The sequence below is a fragment of the Bipolaris oryzae genome, assembly GCF_000523455.1.
Source record: "Bipolaris oryzae ATCC 44560 unplaced genomic scaffold scaffold_14, whole genome shotgun sequence".
NCBI lineage: Eukaryota > Fungi > Ascomycota > Dothideomycetes > Pleosporales > Pleosporaceae > Bipolaris > Bipolaris oryzae.
In genome coordinates, this window is record NW_006911290.1 from 1 (window position 1) to 18,078 (window position 18,078).

An 18,078-nucleotide genomic window follows, 5' to 3' on the forward strand; every position below is an offset into this window, starting at 1 on the left:
GGGGGGGGGATGGATATGCGTGTGTATGTGCGTGGATGGATGGATGAATGGGTGATGGGGTAGATGGGAAGAGGAGAAGGAAAAATTGTATAAGTAGGAGGGGGAGGATGGATGGGATTGGAATAGTAGGTACTTTTTTGTGTGTTCAGATACATACAGACGAAGACATTCTTTTTTCCTTTTATTGATCTTTTTTGTTTTCCTTTGGCAATTGTTCAGGAAGAATTAAGGAAGAGTTGGATATATCAATCAACATGGCTTCGAGTTCAACGTCGGAACCCGTTAAGAAGGTGCAGTTGGAAGGCAAGGTAATCGCTATCACCGGTGCAAACAGAGGTACGCAAAGAAAAATCATAAGGTCTATACAGCGTAAACTTTTCAACAAAAGAAACAACAATAACTTAACCCTCCCCCAGGTATCGGCCTCGGAATAGCAGACTGCTGCCTCACCAACGGCGCTCGCGCCGTCTACTCCCTCGACATCGGCACCCCCGACTCCGACTTTGCCGCCCTCTCCTCCAAATATCCGAACCAGCTCTTCGCGCTCGAAGCCGACGTCACCAAAGAAGAGTCCATCCAAGCCGCAATCGACAAGGTGCTGGCTGAGGCGGGCGCGCTGCACGGCATGGTGTGCAACGCGGGGCGCACGAAGCACAAGCCGGCGCTGGAGTTTACGACAGAGGAGATAGATCAGCTTTGGGGCGTGAATCTGTATGGCAGTTTTTACTCGGCGCGGTGTGCGGCGAGGGCGTTTATCAAGCAAGGGGTCAAGGGGAGTATTGTTTTTACGGCGAGTATGGCGTCGTATCGGCCGAATAAGGTATGTCTTGTCTCCCACACCGTGTTTCGCTTTCTTGGGTGGCTGGTGGTAGCAGTAGTAGGAGTAGTTAGTAGTAGGAGTGGGGTGGCATGGACTGATGGTCTTCACAGCGTGTTCCCTCGGCACCGTACGGTGCGTCCAAGGCGGGTATTAGGAATATGACGCATACGCTTGCTATGGAGTGGGCGCAGTACAATATCAGAGTCAACTCTGTGTCGCCGGGTCTGGTCAAGACGGCAATGACGTACTGGGTTGAGCAGCAGCCGGATTGGGAGCAGCAGCTCAAGTACTATGGTGGTATGCCGCGGTTAGCGGCGGTGGAGGAGCTCGGAGGCGCCTATGTGTATTTGCTCAGCGATGCGGCGAGTTACACGACGAGTATTGATATCCCGGTCAATGGCGTTATCGGTATTTGTTAAGCTAGGCCGAGTAGAGAGTCGTTGATGATGGAAAAAGGTGACGAGAGAGGCTAAGAGAAATGAATCAGACTTTTGTTTGATTACATTCAAAATTACAGATAACGTACTAGTTACACATTTTCCCTATCCACTTTCCATGTCGGAATACGCAATCCTTTTCTTATCTGGGCGGTTGAGACCAGCATAAGGCATGCCTTTGTAAATGGGCCCAACCTCAGATGCAACACCGAATGCACAATGACCAATGCTCTGAACTCCACCTGCACCTTGGTACTCCCCGCTTGAGTATGCAGGAGGATCACTGCCATCGGCAAGAGCGCCAAACTGGAGCCTCGTGTTCATGAGCTCCATCGGAAAGGGATCATTTCCAAGACACGCGCCACGACTGATATTGTCCAAAGTCATGTTTCGCGTGGTGACGAGAATACGCGAGAATCCAGCGGAAAAGGTCGTTCCGTCTTCCCAGATAGTAAACAGTCCAAAGAGAAGTATACATAGCGTGACGAAAATGACGGGAATGTAGCATTTCCATAGTCGTTCTGGTACGTAGACGAAAGAAGACTGGAGTCGCGTTCGCTCGACTGTGAGCTTCTCTTCATTAACGGCGAGCATTTCCGGCGCTGAGAACAGAGAGAGGACCATGTCTGAGTAGAAGGATTCAATCTCAGTTCCTAGGTTTTTCTTCGGCTCTGCATTCTTGTGCACTAGTCGTGTCTTGGTGACGTCGGAATAGACTTGAGAGTAGTATGGTCCTGGTAGAGGGGGGTCGACATCGACGTGCCCGCGAAGAAACCCTCGAAACATGGAACCTAGAGCATGGTAGGCGGCGGTTTTCTTGTAGAGACCCACATCGTCGCGTGGGCTGATGTAGTTCGTTGCTGGCTCAGGGTCTCGCGTGTGGTTTGTTAGCCCATAAAGGCCATGAGTGAAATTTGTATCCACAATTGGGGTAAGATATTCTCGCTTCGCCATCGACTTAAAGAATGGCTCTGTATAATTCCACTTCACCGTGTACTTGGTCTCCATGTGCACACATCGGATAATGTGAGAGTCAAAGCGATGGGTCCAGTGCTTTGCAAGAGGGTCGTCAGGAGAGAGTCTTTCCGTCGAATTCGTAGTGTAACCAATCCATAGTATGGGTTCTGATTTGAAAACACCCAAACTTTCAGGTGCTTCACCAAGAGGTAGTCCACCGGGCCCTTTGCGGAACTCATCAGCTTGTGGCCGTTTGTAGTCCCCAATATCAACCTCAGCAAAGTAGGCCGCCCGTCCCTGAGGAGCTATCCTGCTATGATTGAACGGTGCGTCTAATTCGCGAAGTTTGTTCTCGTCATTAATCTCCTCGCATTGATAACCAGGTCCATAAAAGGTCTGTTCGTATGTGCAGTTGTATTGCCCTCCACAAGCCTGTTGTCGAGCGCCTTGCTGGATGTTTGGATGATCCATGTTGCTGTACGCCAGCAAAACTCCAATCCGTACCAACTCTGCAGACGGTTGGTCATAGTAATCGAACCAGCCCGGTGCTGTGCCAGCGATATCAGTGGTATTGTAATACATTACGGATTTCTTGTTGCTTCCGTCAGCCATCTTAATTGGGTAACGCCAGTTCTTAGTGGATTCCATCGAAAAATTAAGCGTCGGAACTACAATGTCGACAGCCTCAAAATCAAGGTAGGTACCGAAGGTGAGGGCGCCAGGTGAGAAGATGATTGTTGCCAAGGGTATTAGCCAGATGATCCCAGCAACGAATACAAGAATAGGAGCGTTGGTAATGGCCTCCCAATTTGCAAAAAGAGAAGGGTCTTCTGTTGCGCCAAAGAGCTGGTCAATGGAGAGCACCGTCAATGCCCGCTCTCGAAACGTCCTCCATAGTCGCTGTCGGAAGACCAGAACAACGCACCCTCCGAATGCGACCTTGGAGAGATAGGCTAGCATGCGGCCGTAGAGAACCAAGCGGAACTTTTTGTTTTCATCGGGTTCCTCCTTGTGATGCAGGGCAGTGTATAGAAGATGTTGGAAGAATGCAAAAACAATTCCCATAAGAAAAGCAAAAACCATGAGTGCTGGTGGGCGCCAGTGGATACGCCATTGTGCTGATTGTGTAGCGCGGTGAGCAATGAGCCTTTGTGTCATGGGATCCGTACTTGAAGCCCGAGAGAACACGCTAGGTTGCTTTTTATCTGCATTCAGAGGCGAATATGCAATATCCGGAGAGTTTTGCGATCCTAGGGAGTGCATGTGGATGCCTAGGCCGGAATCGATATCTTCTTGGAATCTTGAGCGCCTGTCGCTCATATCGTAAAGGGACTCATTACTGGTTCTGGTGGGAAGCGAAGCATACTCTCCTGGTCTCGAGATGGTTATGCCTGGGGTTGGCGGCGAATTTCCGTGTTCCGTGTACGGGATGTCCATGTTGAGTGTCTTCGGTTGCTCTACATCACGAAGCACACAGAATGCTTCGCTATTTCCACGTAAAATGGCGTTGGGATTGATATTGAGAGAAGGAGGAGAGGGTCTAGACGTCAGTACGCGCCAGGTAGGTCGCACAGCTGAGGCGCAGCTAGAGTCAGCTGGCGAGGGTTACACGTGTGTGAGGCTGAATCCAACATATCCCTATTGGACGTGCGCACATTTAGGCTCCACCAAAAAAAGGTCGGAAAACGGCAAGTGGTGTCGCTTGCATTGAGTTCGCAATCATTTTTTTCGTGGGGGCCAAAATCCTCAGCCCTTTAGGTAGTAGCGCACGAATCAACCGTAAAGCCGTTGTCCCTTGAAACAGTATCGGGTAAGAGAAAAAGATGCAGGGTTCAAAGCGAGATTAATAAACGTATTTTTAGTTGTCATAATACCCCCGTGCATGTGCATTCCATCGTTGTTGCACATATTCTTCAAGCTCAGTAGAAGAACATGTCGTGACCGCTTCAGACCTCATAGAACCTCTTCGCCTCGTCTTCTGTCACAGGACTGACATAGCTCCTCTTGGAATCGATGAGTCCATATCGGTTGCCTCTGATTCTCCACCACATCTCCCTACGGTTGCCGTTTAGCTTTCCACCTAGAATATCCCCCTTCAACTGCTTGATGAATGCGTTGTAGATCTCTGGCTCCTCAAGTTCAGTGAGCTCTTCACGCATGACACGAATTGCCTCGAGCGCACGTTGGTATGCGTTGTCACCAACACTGTTACTGATGAGCGAGCGGATTTCTTTTGCAATGCCGTCGGCAGCGTCTTGGATGGCATCCAAGTCATCGGAAGCAGAGAGAGCCTGTTTAAACGAGGGAATCAGATTGTTAGACTCAATCTTGACGCGCTTGGGGTTGCCCAGGAGTTGGTCGACATCCAAGCCTGAAAGAGGCTTTTCACGCTCAGTACGCTGGCGCTTGCCTCGGCCCTTGACCTTTGGTGGTACTTTCTTCAAGTCTGCCGCTTGCTTAACGGCATTGAGTTGCTTTTGTGCCGATGCAACAAGCTCTGCCGGTGGCATAGAATACTTGGTGAGGATTTCTGGTGGATCAGGGATCGGGAGGCTGGGGTCGGGATGTGTTGCTCGCCATCGTATAACCTGGTTGATACGGTGGACAAGAGGCGAAAATGTATCTTCTGGTTTGGCGTACTCGTCTTCGTTTCCGTCTTCGTCCCGGCCAAAGGTTGATAGATCCATGGCATCCACGTAGTCGCTCACTGCGTCGACGAGATTCTTGGTGGGTAGATCCTTGTGCTCTGTTATAACTTTACCGCTGACTGTGAGTTTTCGGTCTAATGGTGGGAACTTGTACCGCCTCATATCTTCTTCGAAAGGAAGCTCTACGTCTACCAGAGCCTCCCACTCTGGCTCGATGCGCGGGACAAGCAGTAGCAAGACTGGGGGCTTTAGATCCTTTGCAACTAGCCTTGCAACTGCATAGCAATCAGCCTCGTAGAGCGCGTGTATGAAAGACGACAAGCCCAATTGAGCAGGCTGGTTGGCCTTTTGTGGGACAATGAAGTTTGTCCGACTGAGAGGGAGAAATCGTTCAAAATCCTCAGCTCTGACAAAACCCACTAGCTCCATTGCCTGTTGTGTTTCCAGTTTGACAACGTTCATGTCGGACTCGGAAATGTGAACGGCTGTCCTGCCGTATTCATAGCCCCGCTCCAACTCGTCCATTTCGACGTTCTTCTTGACACCGGGTTCGGTCTGGCTTTCCACTTGATACACACGCTGATTTCGTACTGCTGAGAGATCGGCTGCTGCTTGATCTTGATCAGTTCCAGCAGCGGAGGACTCAATAACCGGGCCTGATAAGCCAGTAGCGTCTGTCCGTATAACGAACGAACTTGCTGTTGGTGGCTTTGCTATCATCGTACATGGGTATCGCTCGACATCGATTGTAATGGTAGCATCGTACTTGGTAGGGTCGCCCAAAGTCAGCGATCCTCTGTAGCTGTGAACGGGCCGTGTCTCCTTGAGACGAGGTATGTGAAGTTGATCAATAGCTGTGGCTAGAGTGCCGAAGTTACCGTCACAATCTTGTATAAAGCTTTTCAATATGTCTTCGTTTTGAGCCTAGGTCTTGTTAGTCATGACAGAACGAGAGGCGTCGACCAGCAGTACCTTTTGAGGGTCTTTCTTTTCTTCCTTGAAGCCAACGTCGGGGCCGTCAAAATCAACGCCAAGTAGTGTGATCTCAAAGGGAGCCTCTGGGTCTTTGATTTTTGATGTTAGTTGCTCCAAATCATCCGTAGTCATCTCCCCACGACCATCAGTCACAATGACGATTCTGCGGTCATATTTGAGGGGATTTCCTTTAGCACCTCTGGTTGCAGTGTCGATCATATGTATTGCTACAGCGAGAGCAGAGAGGACTGTCTGCGTTAAAACCAAGCATGCCGACTAGTAGGCAAGACTTACGATCTCCATTGTTGGTTCTGCTAGGCTTGAGATGTTCCTGGAGATTGCGGATGTCTCCAAGCAGATATCTGTTATGTGTAAGGAATTGCAGAAATTCCTGTGTGGTGGGACAAGACCTACTGCTTTATTTTGGAGAACACTCGAATATGTTCATAGCCTTCATCCTCCTCTATGATACCAGCGAGATCTGTCTCATCAGTGCGACAGCCAACAACGCTCATCAGCGCACTTTTTCTGCCCGTTGCAACCTAGAAAGTTGTCAATCACAGCTCTCTGGATCATGTGATGATATTTGGGACAATGCTAGTGGCGTGTATGTGTCTAACGCACTAAATCGCCGAATGAACGTCGGCTTACAGTGGTAGTGATTTTGTCCCAGATGTATTCCAAGGCCCAGTCAAGATCAGTCTGGTCGCGGCCATTTCTCTTTTTGCCCATGGAGCGACCGAGGTCCAGAATGTAGACGGTTGCTTCTTTGGCTGCCATGGCTTGGTGTCGATTGTTCCTTGCACGCGCCTCGCGTATGCGTATGGTAATAGTGCAATGTGCTTTTGAAGCACACTGTGACAAGACTAGATGCTTGGAACTGGCGCACAAGCGCTACAAATGACAGCTTCTATGCCGGCAGTTTTATAGCAAACTGGACGAGGAAGAAGCGGCGTCCCAGACGTGTTTGCTCGAGCCATGCGAGACGGTGCAGCCTGTTGGATTAGGCAAACACACGCGTGGCGCAGCCGAGTGTGGGCTAGCGTAAACACGACGTCATGTGATGCAGCTGTCTGGCAATGCTCTCTGCCGTAAGCACGTCTCATTTTACATGTCACACATTCACGAGCGTATTAGTCACCAGAAAAAATGTGTTGGATTAACCTCTCAGTGGGAGTTGTATCAAGTTTGCAAGTGCAGTATTAGGAAGCTACAAAAGCGTGTCACCTACACTTGAATAGGCGCCTCAGCTTCCGCTTAACCCACAGCAAAGGGCATTACCACATGGCAGGCACCATTCTTTTCCGCGAACCTACCTTATCGGCACCAAATTTTGCCATGTACCATTCCTTGGTACCTACTGCCGTCACACCGAGATTGGTAGCGACGAATATGGTTCCACAGGCCACAGTCCAATTGACCAAGCTGCCGTCTGGGGCTGTTATGAGCGATAGCAATGCGTAGATGACTACCTCGCAAGTGTAATGCGGACAGAGCAGATTGGGAAACATGGGGTGAGACGGGAGCTGGTAGCCTTTATTCTCCGTGCGCAGGCGGTAGAGGTAGGCGTGGTAGGAGTGCTGCAGCATTTGGGCTGTGATGACTCCTGGCACAAGGAATGCATTGGCTGATGCGCTGCCAGGCGTCTCGACCCAGATGGCGGCGTTGATGGTGATGTAGAAGAGAAGGCCGAGAAGCCAGTGGGCAACGGACATTGTGCTCTTGCTGGCTGAAGTGTAGACATGTGACTCGAGCACGCGCCGCAGACCCTGAAGCAGCAGGAGCGCCCAAACCACTTGTTGCTGCCTATGCGCATGCCACACGTCCATCTGCCATGCCCACAGGAGCGAGCAGGCTACCGAGGTGACGTAGAAGTGGGTGAAGAAGTGATGGGGCACTTGCAGCGAGGCAGCATAGTCGAGAGCGCGACTGAGTGCCGAGGGCTGCTGGTGGTGCTTCTGGTGCTCCTGGGTCTCCTGGGTGGGCGGTGTAGTGGCACGGGGACCATAGGCTAGAAATCGGGTGCGTAGTGCAGGAACGGCCTGTATGACGAGGATCTAGTAAGCAGCAGCGGTTAGTGGTGGGCGCGGGCGGAGCTGAAGTGGTGTCGTGATACAAGAACTGAGGCAGCAAGGTAGAAGGCACGCAGGAGGACAGGCATCAGGGAGGACTGAAGCAGAGCCATGGCAGCTGGAGGCGTGAGGGCGTGAGGGCGTGAGGGGAGCGTGTCTGTTGGGGGGGAGGGGAAGGGAAGGGAGGGGAGGGGAGGGGAGGGGAAAGGGGACGGTGACGGCAGCATGATGGGATGGCGGGCGGGCTGTGCTTGGCGCACCCGCGGGCCAACGGTGGCAGTGGTTGCAGCCGCAAGTGGCTTGACGGCGCGGGCAGCGGGTCTAACTGGGGGGCGTGGGTGTTCAGTGCAAGCGCCCATTGTGATTGTGCGATTGTTGTGACCATGACTGTGGCCAGGCGGCGAGGGCGGCGAGGGCGGCGATCGGGGTTGTATTGTTACTTAGTTAGCGGGTGTTAGCTGTAGCAGTAATATTATTATGGGTAGGTAGGCCGCCGCTGGCGTCGACACAGCATCGCTGCCACTCATGGCCGCCCATGGGACTGGCATAGACAGCGCATGGCATGGCATGGCTACGTATGTCTGTGTCTGTACTGTACAGCCAACGTCCAGTCCCCTCTGGCACCCACGTCGTCGCCCTCATCTGGCCACGGCCGTCGCCCACGAGCGAGCCAAAGCTGTAACCCGCACCGTGCGCTAGGTGTCGCAGGTAACGATAGCCTTTGCGCGCTCACCACCCGCCGCCCGCCTGCGTGGCCATGTCGCCGCGCGTGCTGCGTGCTGCGTGCTGCGTGCGCCCTCTGCATCCCTCTGCCCTCTGCCCTCTGCCCTCAGCCCACCATGCTGCCGCAAAACAAAACAAAAAGGCTGCCCCATGGTCGACGGCATGCACACATACATAGGCGCTCGCATTCACCGTCCGCCGCCATGGCTGCAGCAGCAGTTCCAGCTCCACGCGCAGCAGCTCAGCCAGCAGCATCCGCTCCAGCAGTAGCCGCACCCCCAGCGCAGGCGAGAGTGCAGGGTTGTGTTCAGGAGAGACGGGGCCCGCCTAGGATCCAAGCAAATGGCGCTCGCCGGTGAGTGGTGCAGCGCCGCCTGGCTACTCGCAAGCCTCGACTGTCTCTTCTCCAGTCTCTCGCTCAACCTCCACTGCTGTTCCTCTCTCCACTCCACCCTGCGCGACACCCCCCCTCCCCCCATCACGCCCTCAGCGCCCGCTGCCTCTCCCTGGTGTCGCTGCCGCCTGCACGCCCATTGTCCCACCCTCCCTCTTCGCTGGGCAGTTGAGCGCCGTGTTCCTGCCGTCTGCGCTCCCTCCCTCCCTTCCCTTGCTCTGCCGAGCCAGTATGAGGCAGGAACTGCAAGTGTCCTGTCCTTTATCGTGATGACCAGTAATGCCGATACTCTCGTAAACACGCCCTCTGCCCCCGTTGGCATCCTCCACGACCGTCCTCGCAGCTCCTCTCCACGTCAGCCCCACAAGCCCTCTGCTGCTGCTCTTCATCCATCCTGGAAGCCAGACCACGCCTCGCTGCCGCCTGCCAACCACGACGCCCATGACGATCAGGATGCAGAGCCCGAGTCCGAGGCCGAGACGGTCGTCCTGTCGCGCGACGAGAACCCTGCTGCTGACTCCAAGCTGATCAAAACCGAACGCGTCGATGATGATGACGACGATGACGACCACAGTAACAGCGACGCGACACGTCTGCGATCCATCAAAGAGGAGCCGCGCCTGCACTCGCCCCAGCCAAACGGCCGCCAACGCACCACCAACCACGTCAAAATCAACGGCGCAAAGAGCCCGGCCCCGTCGTCTCCAAACACGCGCACAAAGGACACCAGCCCCAATGATGTCGCCAAATCGCGTGGCCGCAGTGCCTCGACTGTTGACAACCGCAAGCGCAAGCTGCGCGATGACTCGTTTCCGTTTGAACCTCCGCGCCAGAAAGCCAAGACCGACACGCCAGGCTTTGGCCGCCCACACAAACGCTCCCAATCCACCCAATCCACCGCCACAGGCATTGCCGGTCGTAAGCGTCGCGAAGTCACCAACCTTGCTCTGTCCAACGAGGAGCATTGGTCAGGATCCAGCTCAGATCATTCAACCTCGCCCCAGCCATTGTCTGCACCCCATCTGCAACAGCATGTCCGAGTAAAGCGCTCCACACATCGCGCTTTGACCTCCCCTGCGCGTACCATGCCCCATCGAAAAATCGATCGGTTTGGTGCCACTCGGCTTGCTCGAGAAAGTGAAAAGGGCGACTTGGACGCGGTCAAAGAAGCTTACGAGGAGGCGCCCGACGAGCTCGACCAGCCCGATTATGCTGGAATTACTCCATTGCAAAAAGCCTCGCTGCATGGTTGGGCACCCGTTGTCCGTTATCTGATAAGCAAAGGCTGTCGTACCGACTGTGAGAGCCATGACCGTGACACGCCGCTCATCGATGCAGTCGAGAATTCGCATCTAGACGTAGTCAAGCTTTTGCTCAACCAGGGCCAGGTCAATCCCCACCACTCGAACAAAAAAGGACAACGCGCCATTGATGTTCTTGATCCCGAAGACGAGGACGCGCCTGAGATTGAAAAAGAACTAAGAGAAGCAATGAGACAGAGAGTGGATACCTCTACCAACGACCAGGAGCGAACCCAAAAACAAGCCAAAACTGCTTCTCGCCTTTTGTACAACGAATTCAATGTCGAGACCCTTATCGAAAAGGCTGGAGACGGAGATATCCTAGCTGTGGGAGAACTCATAAACAGCAACATCAAGCCAAACATCACCTGTGGCGTTGCAGCAGCCAGAGGCGGACACTACGACATCCTTAGCATTCTCTTGGCTAGCGGCTTGAAGGCCGATCCCGACCCATCCAAGCACCCAGAGACGCCCATGACAGTTGCCATTGGGCGTGGATACCTGAAGATTATACAGTTACTTCTTGAACAAGACAACTTCAACCCTACGCGGAGGAACAAAGACAACAAGACGTACTATGAAATCTCAGAAGAACGACATGGACCGAGGTGGGAGGAAGAGAGGGACATGCTGAAACAGGCTTGCGAGAGGTACCAAAAAACTCATCGAAGTCCCCGAAGAACCAAAAAAGAAGCACCGATCCCTGCGGCCAATCGCGTCAAGAGGAAACCATCTCCACGACGGGAACGCTCCTCTTCGCCCCAAGTGGAGCCGAAACGCGCCAACCTTACAAAATCAAATACAGTATCTTCTGCGCCTCAAAAGTCACGACGGTTAATGTCCGGAAAGGAAAAGGCCTCTCGAGAGGGCCAGAGGAGGAAACGTGTTGTAGAAGACGACTCGTCTGAGGAGGAGAGCGAGGAAGATGTACGACCGCCTACACGCAAAGTCAAGCGGCGGTCCTACAGCGAAGGCGAAGGCGAAGAGGCAAAACCGGTCAGGAAAGCTCTGAAAGCACGGTCAGACGACAATGAATCCAAACGGCCGGTCCATGCACGTTCAGACGAAAGTGATGAAGATCACGGCGCCAAACCTCCAGTCAAAGCAGCCGTGAAGCCATCCAAACCGATCAGCGCAAAACCAACCCCAGAAGTCGATTCACCCGACGAACGGAAGATTGTCAAGAACAAAATCAAATACAAGACCGTGGAGGAAAAGATAAGAAAACGGAGGCTGTCGGACGCATCAGCTGATGATGCTAGTGTGAAGAGGACTCCTACTGTATCTGCCAAGTCGACACCGGCTCCGCCTGAAAGGGTAGCGACACCTGAGGTGGAACGTCTAAGGCGTCAGGAAGAGCAACAAGCACAGGCAGAAGCGAAACGGAAAGCAGCCCAGGCAGCGGCCGAAGCCGAGGCCGAAGCCAAAAACAAGGAAGCAGAAGAGGCTGCCCGCAAGGTTGCAGAAGCAGAAGAAGCAAAGAAGAAGGCAGAGGCTGAAGCCGAAGCCCGGCGTCAAGCAGAGCAGGCCGAGGCTGCTCGTATCAAAAAAGAGGAGGAGACGCAACGGCAAGTGGAAGAAGAGGCCAGGCGTCAGAAAGAGCTGTTGGAACGCCAAAATCGTATTTCAAAACTCCCTCGAGCCCTACGGCGCGCCTGCGAACTGGGCACCAATCGACCACTCCACTTTTCAGGCGAAGAGCTCGGCGTCTCAGCCGTCTTCCTTCCACTCTTCTACGCAAACGCTCAAGATCTCAAGGATTCACAGGCTTTGCCCGGCAAGACCTACGTCTGCTCGTTCCAAGTAGTCGGCATCCTTGGACTCCCCGAACTCGATTTAGCCCACCTCGATGCGCCTTACTCAAACTGGACCCGAATTCCTGTCAATCGTGCACAACGAGATGCAATCCTGCGACAATACGACGTTGCACTTCTAGCTCAAGATTTTCGATTTCCCATGGAAGGTGCTCCAGACTTTGACTATGCGAAGATCCAAGAGAGTATCAAGGAGGCCAGGAACCAATTTGCAGCAATGGAAGGTTTATATTGGGTTGAGGAATCACTACTGTATGCCGAAGTGGACAAGGTGGAAACTCTCCGCCCGTTGCTGAACGACATGCGTGCTGAGTGTAAGAGACGACGGATCCACCTGGCCGACATCAATGACGAGCTGCTGGAGAAGAAGCACAAGCCTCGCAAGAGCTTCATGGATATTGTGCTCTCCCAAAATGGGGTGAACAATGCCGCTCGCACCACCATTGTCAACGGCAACGGCTGAAGTAACGAAAGCATCCAGGTTCACTTCTCACAATTAGCTCGGAACAGGTAAAACAGTAGCATGCATTGCCGCGCCAGCGAAGGGGGCCGATAGCAGGGTTGAGGGAGTGTCTAATTGAGGTCTGGAACGAGTCCAGGGGGATATAATACGTAGAAGTCGGCCACGGAATTGCTTTTTGCAACCTTGCTTGTTCACATCCATGGGCTATGTACTTGGCATGGGACGCCAATCATCATCACCATTACGTTGGAAAAGGCCACGGCGTTACGATAATTTCCAAATAAAAGTAACGATTCCGGCCGGTACCGCCCACCCCCATTAGGGTTATTTTGCTCTCATGGCTGGCGACCCAAAGAAAAAAAGGACGGATGGATTGGAGGAGAGGAGGGGGAGGGGGGCGGGTTCTCAAGTGAAATAAGCATGAAAGCCAAGAAGAGCAACTTTGTCCAAAATTCAATGCATGATGGGAAATTAGGAAATTTTCATGTTTGACCCAGAATGTGATTTGCAAGGGATTATCCTTGTCTTTCTTTTGACGAACCTCCCCCCCCACTTTTAATGGGATCCACATTCCAATCCTCCGAACTGCCCCGCAATTCGGAGCTCGGAGCTTTGCCATATCTCCCCTCTTACCTTTCTGTATCGGTTCACTACTGAGGTGTGAACTTTGTTCGTTGTATACGGCTGAAAAAGAAAAACAAGGTTGTCCACGAGCTGTATTCGAGTACACTTGACCAGGTTCAAACCACACAAGCCTTTACACATCCCGTCTCGTAACTTGTACTACTACTACCACTATCCTCTATTTCCTCATCTTTCCTCCCCAACCCCTACCACCCCTCACGCACACACACACACACACATACTTACATATCTCCAACCCCACCCAACACCATGGCTCCCAAAAATAAAGGCAAGGGAAAAGACGACGCCAAGTCGGAAGCTTCAAAAGGCAGTGGCAATAGTGGCAAACTCAAACCAGCAACTAGCATCAACGTCCGCCATATTCTCTGCGAAAAACATTCAAAGAAGGAAGAGGCGCTTGAAAAGATACGGAATGGAGCCAAGTTTGATGATGTGGCGAGGGAAATGAGTGAGGATAAGGCTAGGCAAGGTATACATTTCTTTTCTTTTCCTTCCTTCCTTTCCCTTCTCTTCCCCCCTGGCCTTTTCCACCATAATTCGATTACGTGGTATATAGATTGGTTTCTGACGCTTATGCCGATACTATAGGTGGTAGTCTAGGCTGGAAAGTACGAGGTAGCTTGATGCAGGATTTTGAAAAGGTGGCGTATGAGCTTGAGCCGAGTACGACGGCGAGTCCCAAGATTGGGGAGGTGAAGACGAGTGAGGGGTATCATATTATTATGGTTGAAGGGAGGAAGTGAGAGTGGGGTGGGTGGGTAAGGGGTTGAATGTAGAGGGAATTGAGGGGAGAGCGATATGTGATTGATACCCTGACAGAGACAAGGAAATTGAGAGGGATTGATGTAAAGGATTTTCATGGCTTGGTACATGTTGGAATATGCTGATGAGGGGATCGTTCTATTTCTATGGGTCAAGTAGGATTCCGTACGCCTTTGCTTGCAGTACGTCCTCCATCTACAGAGGTGCCCCTGAGAAGCCCTCTTCCACTTCATATCTATCTCACCGAGACGCAAAACCCATGTGTCTCCATAGTCCGTATGGCTATGGCAGATGTCGATATAAGGAAATAGATCAGAGCTGGCGCGGGCTTACCCCTGTCCTTCCTTCTATTGTGTCCAATATACGGATGTGGAGCCCAGTATATACATGATTCGCCCCATAGAGTAATTGGATATCGTATAGAATTGAACGCCACGAACGCCGATGCGCGAATATGTCAATTGTCCGGAACCATACTCAGTCCTCACAGCGTCGCTGCTGCCTCGACGGCTCCTGTAAGCTTGAAGGTTTTCGGGCTTGAAATCGTGACTTCGACGGGGTACTGCCATTCCATAAACTTGGCCCATCCTATTTCCACAGTCAGCATCGTGCCAAGCTACTCTTTGTTTCTTCATGCTGAAGATGACGTACCCCAGTATGCGGCTTTCCTGCCAAAGTATTTCCCCAGATACGGCACCATGACCATTGTCAGCAGCAGTTCTAGTTGCTGCAGCGATTCTTTCCATTCCCGATCCGCATCTGACATGTATTCTTCCTCGTCGACAGAGGAACTCGAAGAGGAAGAGGGTAGGGAATCAACCTCGTCGACCGAGGAGTGCTCGACGAAGCTCTCGCTATTGCTCATCGACATGGCAGGTTCGGTAGGGGATGACCAGCAAAGCAAAGCGATGGATGCGTGACTCGGAAATGCTTATTACCGCCAGAACATGGAATAATTGTGGAAGCGCAATCGTGCAATGCGACGAGTACCTGTCGGGCTACGTCGGCGCGTTTGGTGATGTGACGCCGCAACCAATGAGCGGAGGTGGGGCGTGGGCAGTCTCCATCACGTGACGTAAATCTTGGCTCGCAGTTCGACTCACACATGTGCGTTGCGGCGAAGTTCAAGGCCGTTGTTGCCCACGTCTGCTCAACGCCACCACCAACAATCACCCGCAAAAAGCGATCATATCGAATTCTTCCCACAAGAATTACTATTGCAACACCGACGGAAAACTCTCTATACAACCGCAATCATGGCTGATACTGTACGTCATTTGACCCCACGCTGGGCTGTTCGAAATGGGGAAGTGGGCATTGGGAGAAGAGCCGGATGCAAGACTGCAGGCGTCCTTGCAGTCCTATGCGTATTAGAGCGATCTGCAGTAATGGTTCAACGAAACCATTACTGCGATCGCTTTGTATAGGCTTGCATCCGGCTTTGTTTTTTCTTTTCTCTGTTACGGCAGGCGATGCTACACTTCCCGCACACGAATAGCAGCTTAATGCGATCTTCTTCAAAAAGCTTATGCTAACATGACTCCCAACACAGGCTGAGGTCCCCGAACGCAAGACACGTAAGTCTGTTCAATTTTCTGAAGGCACCACGATCGTCGACAGCAACGGCGAAGTCACCGAGTCTCTGGAGGCGAACGGCGGCAAGGACTCTGCCGAGGGTCACTCCTCTGGTGGCGGTGAGATTGCTTGTGTGTAGGCAACAAAAGACATAAACTAACGGGTAGGGCAGCGGGCGATGACAAGGAGGTCGAAGAGGTCACCGACATGTTCGCTGACCTCGCCAAGAAGGTATGCATACACGCATGTCTTGATGTGTGGCGGGTTGCTGATACAGGTACAGAAGAAGAAGAAGTCAACCAAGAAGAAGGAGGGCGAGGAGGATGACGGTGCAGAGGGTGATTTCGCTGCGCTGAAGAAAAAGAAGAAGTCTAGCAAGAAGAAGGTCGAGGATGATTTCGAAGCTAAGCTCGCCGCTGCTGGTGGAGAGAAGGCCGAGGGCGAAGAGGAGGCTGCCGCCGCTGAACCAGAAGTGCAAGAAGGCGACATGATGAAGGGCACTGGCATCTGGCAACACGACCAGACGACTCCTATCAGCTACAACCTCCTCCTCAACCGCTTCTTCACACTCCTCCACGCCCAACACCCCGATCTCGCCAGCTCAGGTACAAAGAGCTATAAGATCCCGCCCCCACAGTGCATGCGTGAAGGAAACAAGAAGACTGTTTTCGCCAACCTTGCCGAGATTTGCAAGCGCATGAAGCGTTCGGACGAGCATGTTGCGCAGTTCCTGTTTGCCGAATTGGGTACGAGCGGTTCATTTGCCGATCAGAAGCGTCTGGTCATCAAGGGTCGTTTCCAACAAAAGCAGTTGGAGAACGTGCTCAGGCGGTACATTGTCGAATACGTTACCTGCAAGACTTGCCGCTCGCCCGATACGGACCTGTCCAAGGGTGAGAACCGTCTCAACTTCGTTACTTGCAACAGCTGTGGATCAAGGCGTTCAGTCCAAGCTATCAAGACTGGTTTCTCTGCACAGATTGGAAAGAGGCGGAGAATGGTGGCCTAGATTGTTCATTCTTGTTATGCTGTGGGGTTTACAATGTTCAATGTTATTGCATGGCTCGGCTGGCTGGGCTTTTCGGTAAGCGGGCGCGCTTTTGGACGGCTGCTTTAATGAGGGTCTTTCAGCGATATGAGGATGCTGTGTAACATTCATTCCATGGATAGTTTTGCGTACATGTGGAATCAAAATGGATTCGGAATGATGAATGATAAGTGGAGAGGTATCCAGTACCAGTGTGAGGGTGTTTCCTGGGTGATGCAGAGAATGATATATCCTCGACTTGACTTCACTCGTTTGGAGTGCCTGGATATGATTTTTACACTACATGTGCCTATTTTCGTCCTGCCACTTTCTTCTAACAAGACAGTATTACCTTGTCGGTATAGGTGTTTGAGCGATGCTTTTGTCACACATGATAGAGCAGAGAATGCACTCTCTGTCAGGTCAATGACACTTGTCATTCTGTCAATTCAAGCTCAAGTTACATAGATTGCCCAAGTTCGCAATGCATTACCGGAAAGTCTAGGCTCATTGTCATGCCTTGAGGTTGATGTTTTTCATCGTGAGATGGCTTTTGAGATCTGCTAAGCAGCCAACGAAGATGAGACCGAATATGCACCATATAGTATTACTTGTGCTCTATAAGGAAGGCAACTCTGGCTAGACCTGAGTGTTAGTGAAATTACCTATGGTTAGCGTGTATCTATGAGAATAGTAGTAGACATTCTTCAGTTGTTCAATAGGCCAAGCTGGGGCCAGTACCCAGTCAGCCATTCTCTCGAAATAGCTTGGCTTAGTGATGTTGTTGCATAGCGTATGGGCCCCCACGACGACATGGGCATGCAAAGACAGGGGGAGGGCCTACAAGGCATTGATTTCAAGTCCGGCGGCACAGAGAGAAGTGGCAGAAACATGGGCGTTGATTTGTTCGTCCTGTAATATGCTTGTGCACCCCCCGACCTAACCACCCAAACAACTGCAGGCGCCTCCGTCCCGTTCCTGGTGGATCGCACATGCAAAGACGCAGACGTGCCAGGTTTGTGCAGCGTTGTGGGCAGCAAAAATGGCAACTTGTGCATGAACTACTATGTATACTTGTGCTGCTCACCCGTCGCACCCACTGGGCGCGTGCTACCCAGAGAGCCCAAGGCGAATGCGGGGCGCTGATTCGGCGGTTACAAGTCAACCCCACTAACCAACAGGCTGCGCGCCCGAGGCTGAGCAGCTTGACCAGAAAGACAGGAATGGGGCGCGCGGTTAAAACGCCTGTCTATACTGCTTGTGGCGCCTGATATCTCCGTAGACTAATCTGAATCTCCTTGCTCTTTCCCTCCTTCCTCTCTCCCAATTCTGCCTTGAGCTTGTAATACCCTTCTAGCATTGCCTTTTGAGCTACTCACTGCTAAGGTAGCCCCCAAATCAGCAATGTCAGGACACCAGCCGACTCCGCCACCGGGTGGGAACTATTACCCTCGTGAGTTGCATG

At 52.3% G+C, this 18,078-nt stretch overlaps 8 protein-coding genes across 8 annotated transcripts; 4 read left to right on the forward strand and 4 right to left on the reverse strand.

The window, feature by feature from the left end:
- Positions 1-254: 254 nt before the first annotated feature.
- COCMIDRAFT_84794 (uncharacterized protein) lies at positions 255-1,239 on the forward strand (the record flags this gene model as incomplete). The annotated part of the gene is made up of 3 exons (XM_007685899.1): positions 255-336; positions 417-820; positions 931-1,239. 3 exons carry the CDS (start codon positions 255-257, stop codon positions 1,237-1,239), a joined length of 795 nt encoding a protein of 264 aa, XP_007684089.1.
- A 123-nt stretch (positions 1,240-1,362) lies between these two features.
- COCMIDRAFT_84817 (uncharacterized protein) lies at positions 1,363-3,297 on the reverse strand (the record flags this gene model as incomplete). The annotated part of the gene is made up of 1 exon (XM_007685900.1): positions 1,363-3,297. The coding sequence occupies one exon, from the start codon at positions 3,295-3,297 to the stop codon at positions 1,363-1,365; it is 1,935 nt and encodes a 644-aa protein (XP_007684090.1).
- An 863-nt stretch (positions 3,298-4,160) lies between these two features.
- Positions 4,161-6,617, reverse strand: COCMIDRAFT_84748 (uncharacterized protein; the record flags this gene model as incomplete). Its single annotated transcript, XM_007685901.1, has 5 exons — positions 4,161-5,786; positions 5,835-6,085; positions 6,132-6,199; positions 6,252-6,379; positions 6,489-6,617. 5 exons carry the CDS (start codon positions 6,615-6,617, stop codon positions 4,161-4,163), a joined length of 2,202 nt encoding a protein of 733 aa, XP_007684091.1.
- Positions 6,618-7,114: 497 nt separating this feature from the next.
- COCMIDRAFT_84729 (uncharacterized protein) lies at positions 7,115-8,022 on the reverse strand (the record flags this gene model as incomplete). The annotated part of the gene is made up of 2 exons (XM_007685902.1): positions 7,115-7,894; positions 7,954-8,022. The coding sequence occupies 2 exons, from the start codon at positions 8,020-8,022 to the stop codon at positions 7,115-7,117; spliced, it is 849 nt and encodes a 282-aa protein (XP_007684092.1).
- Positions 8,023-9,400: 1,378 nt separating this feature from the next.
- Positions 9,401-12,604, forward strand: COCMIDRAFT_71980 (uncharacterized protein; the record flags this gene model as incomplete). Its single annotated transcript, XM_007685903.2, has 1 exon — positions 9,401-12,604. A coding segment is annotated over one exon (3,204 nt), but the record flags the coding sequence as incomplete, so codon positions are not given.
- An 894-nt stretch (positions 12,605-13,498) lies between these two features.
- On the forward strand, positions 13,499-13,992 carry COCMIDRAFT_84670 (uncharacterized protein; the record flags this gene model as incomplete). Its single annotated transcript, XM_007685904.1, has 2 exons — positions 13,499-13,718; positions 13,838-13,992. 2 exons carry the CDS (start codon positions 13,499-13,501, stop codon positions 13,990-13,992), a joined length of 375 nt encoding a protein of 124 aa, XP_007684094.1.
- A 503-nt stretch (positions 13,993-14,495) lies between these two features.
- COCMIDRAFT_1798 (uncharacterized protein) lies at positions 14,496-14,882 on the reverse strand (the record flags this gene model as incomplete). The annotated part of the gene is made up of 2 exons (XM_007685855.1): positions 14,496-14,599; positions 14,663-14,882. 2 exons carry the CDS (start codon positions 14,880-14,882, stop codon positions 14,496-14,498), a joined length of 324 nt encoding a protein of 107 aa, XP_007684045.1.
- A 385-nt stretch (positions 14,883-15,267) lies between these two features.
- Positions 15,268-16,595, forward strand: COCMIDRAFT_33188 (uncharacterized protein; the record flags this gene model as incomplete). Its single annotated transcript, XM_007685880.1, has 4 exons — positions 15,268-15,279; positions 15,564-15,705; positions 15,759-15,817; positions 15,870-16,595. 4 exons carry the CDS (start codon positions 15,268-15,270, stop codon positions 16,593-16,595), a joined length of 939 nt encoding a protein of 312 aa, XP_007684070.1.
- Positions 16,596-18,078: the final 1,483 nt, after the last annotated feature.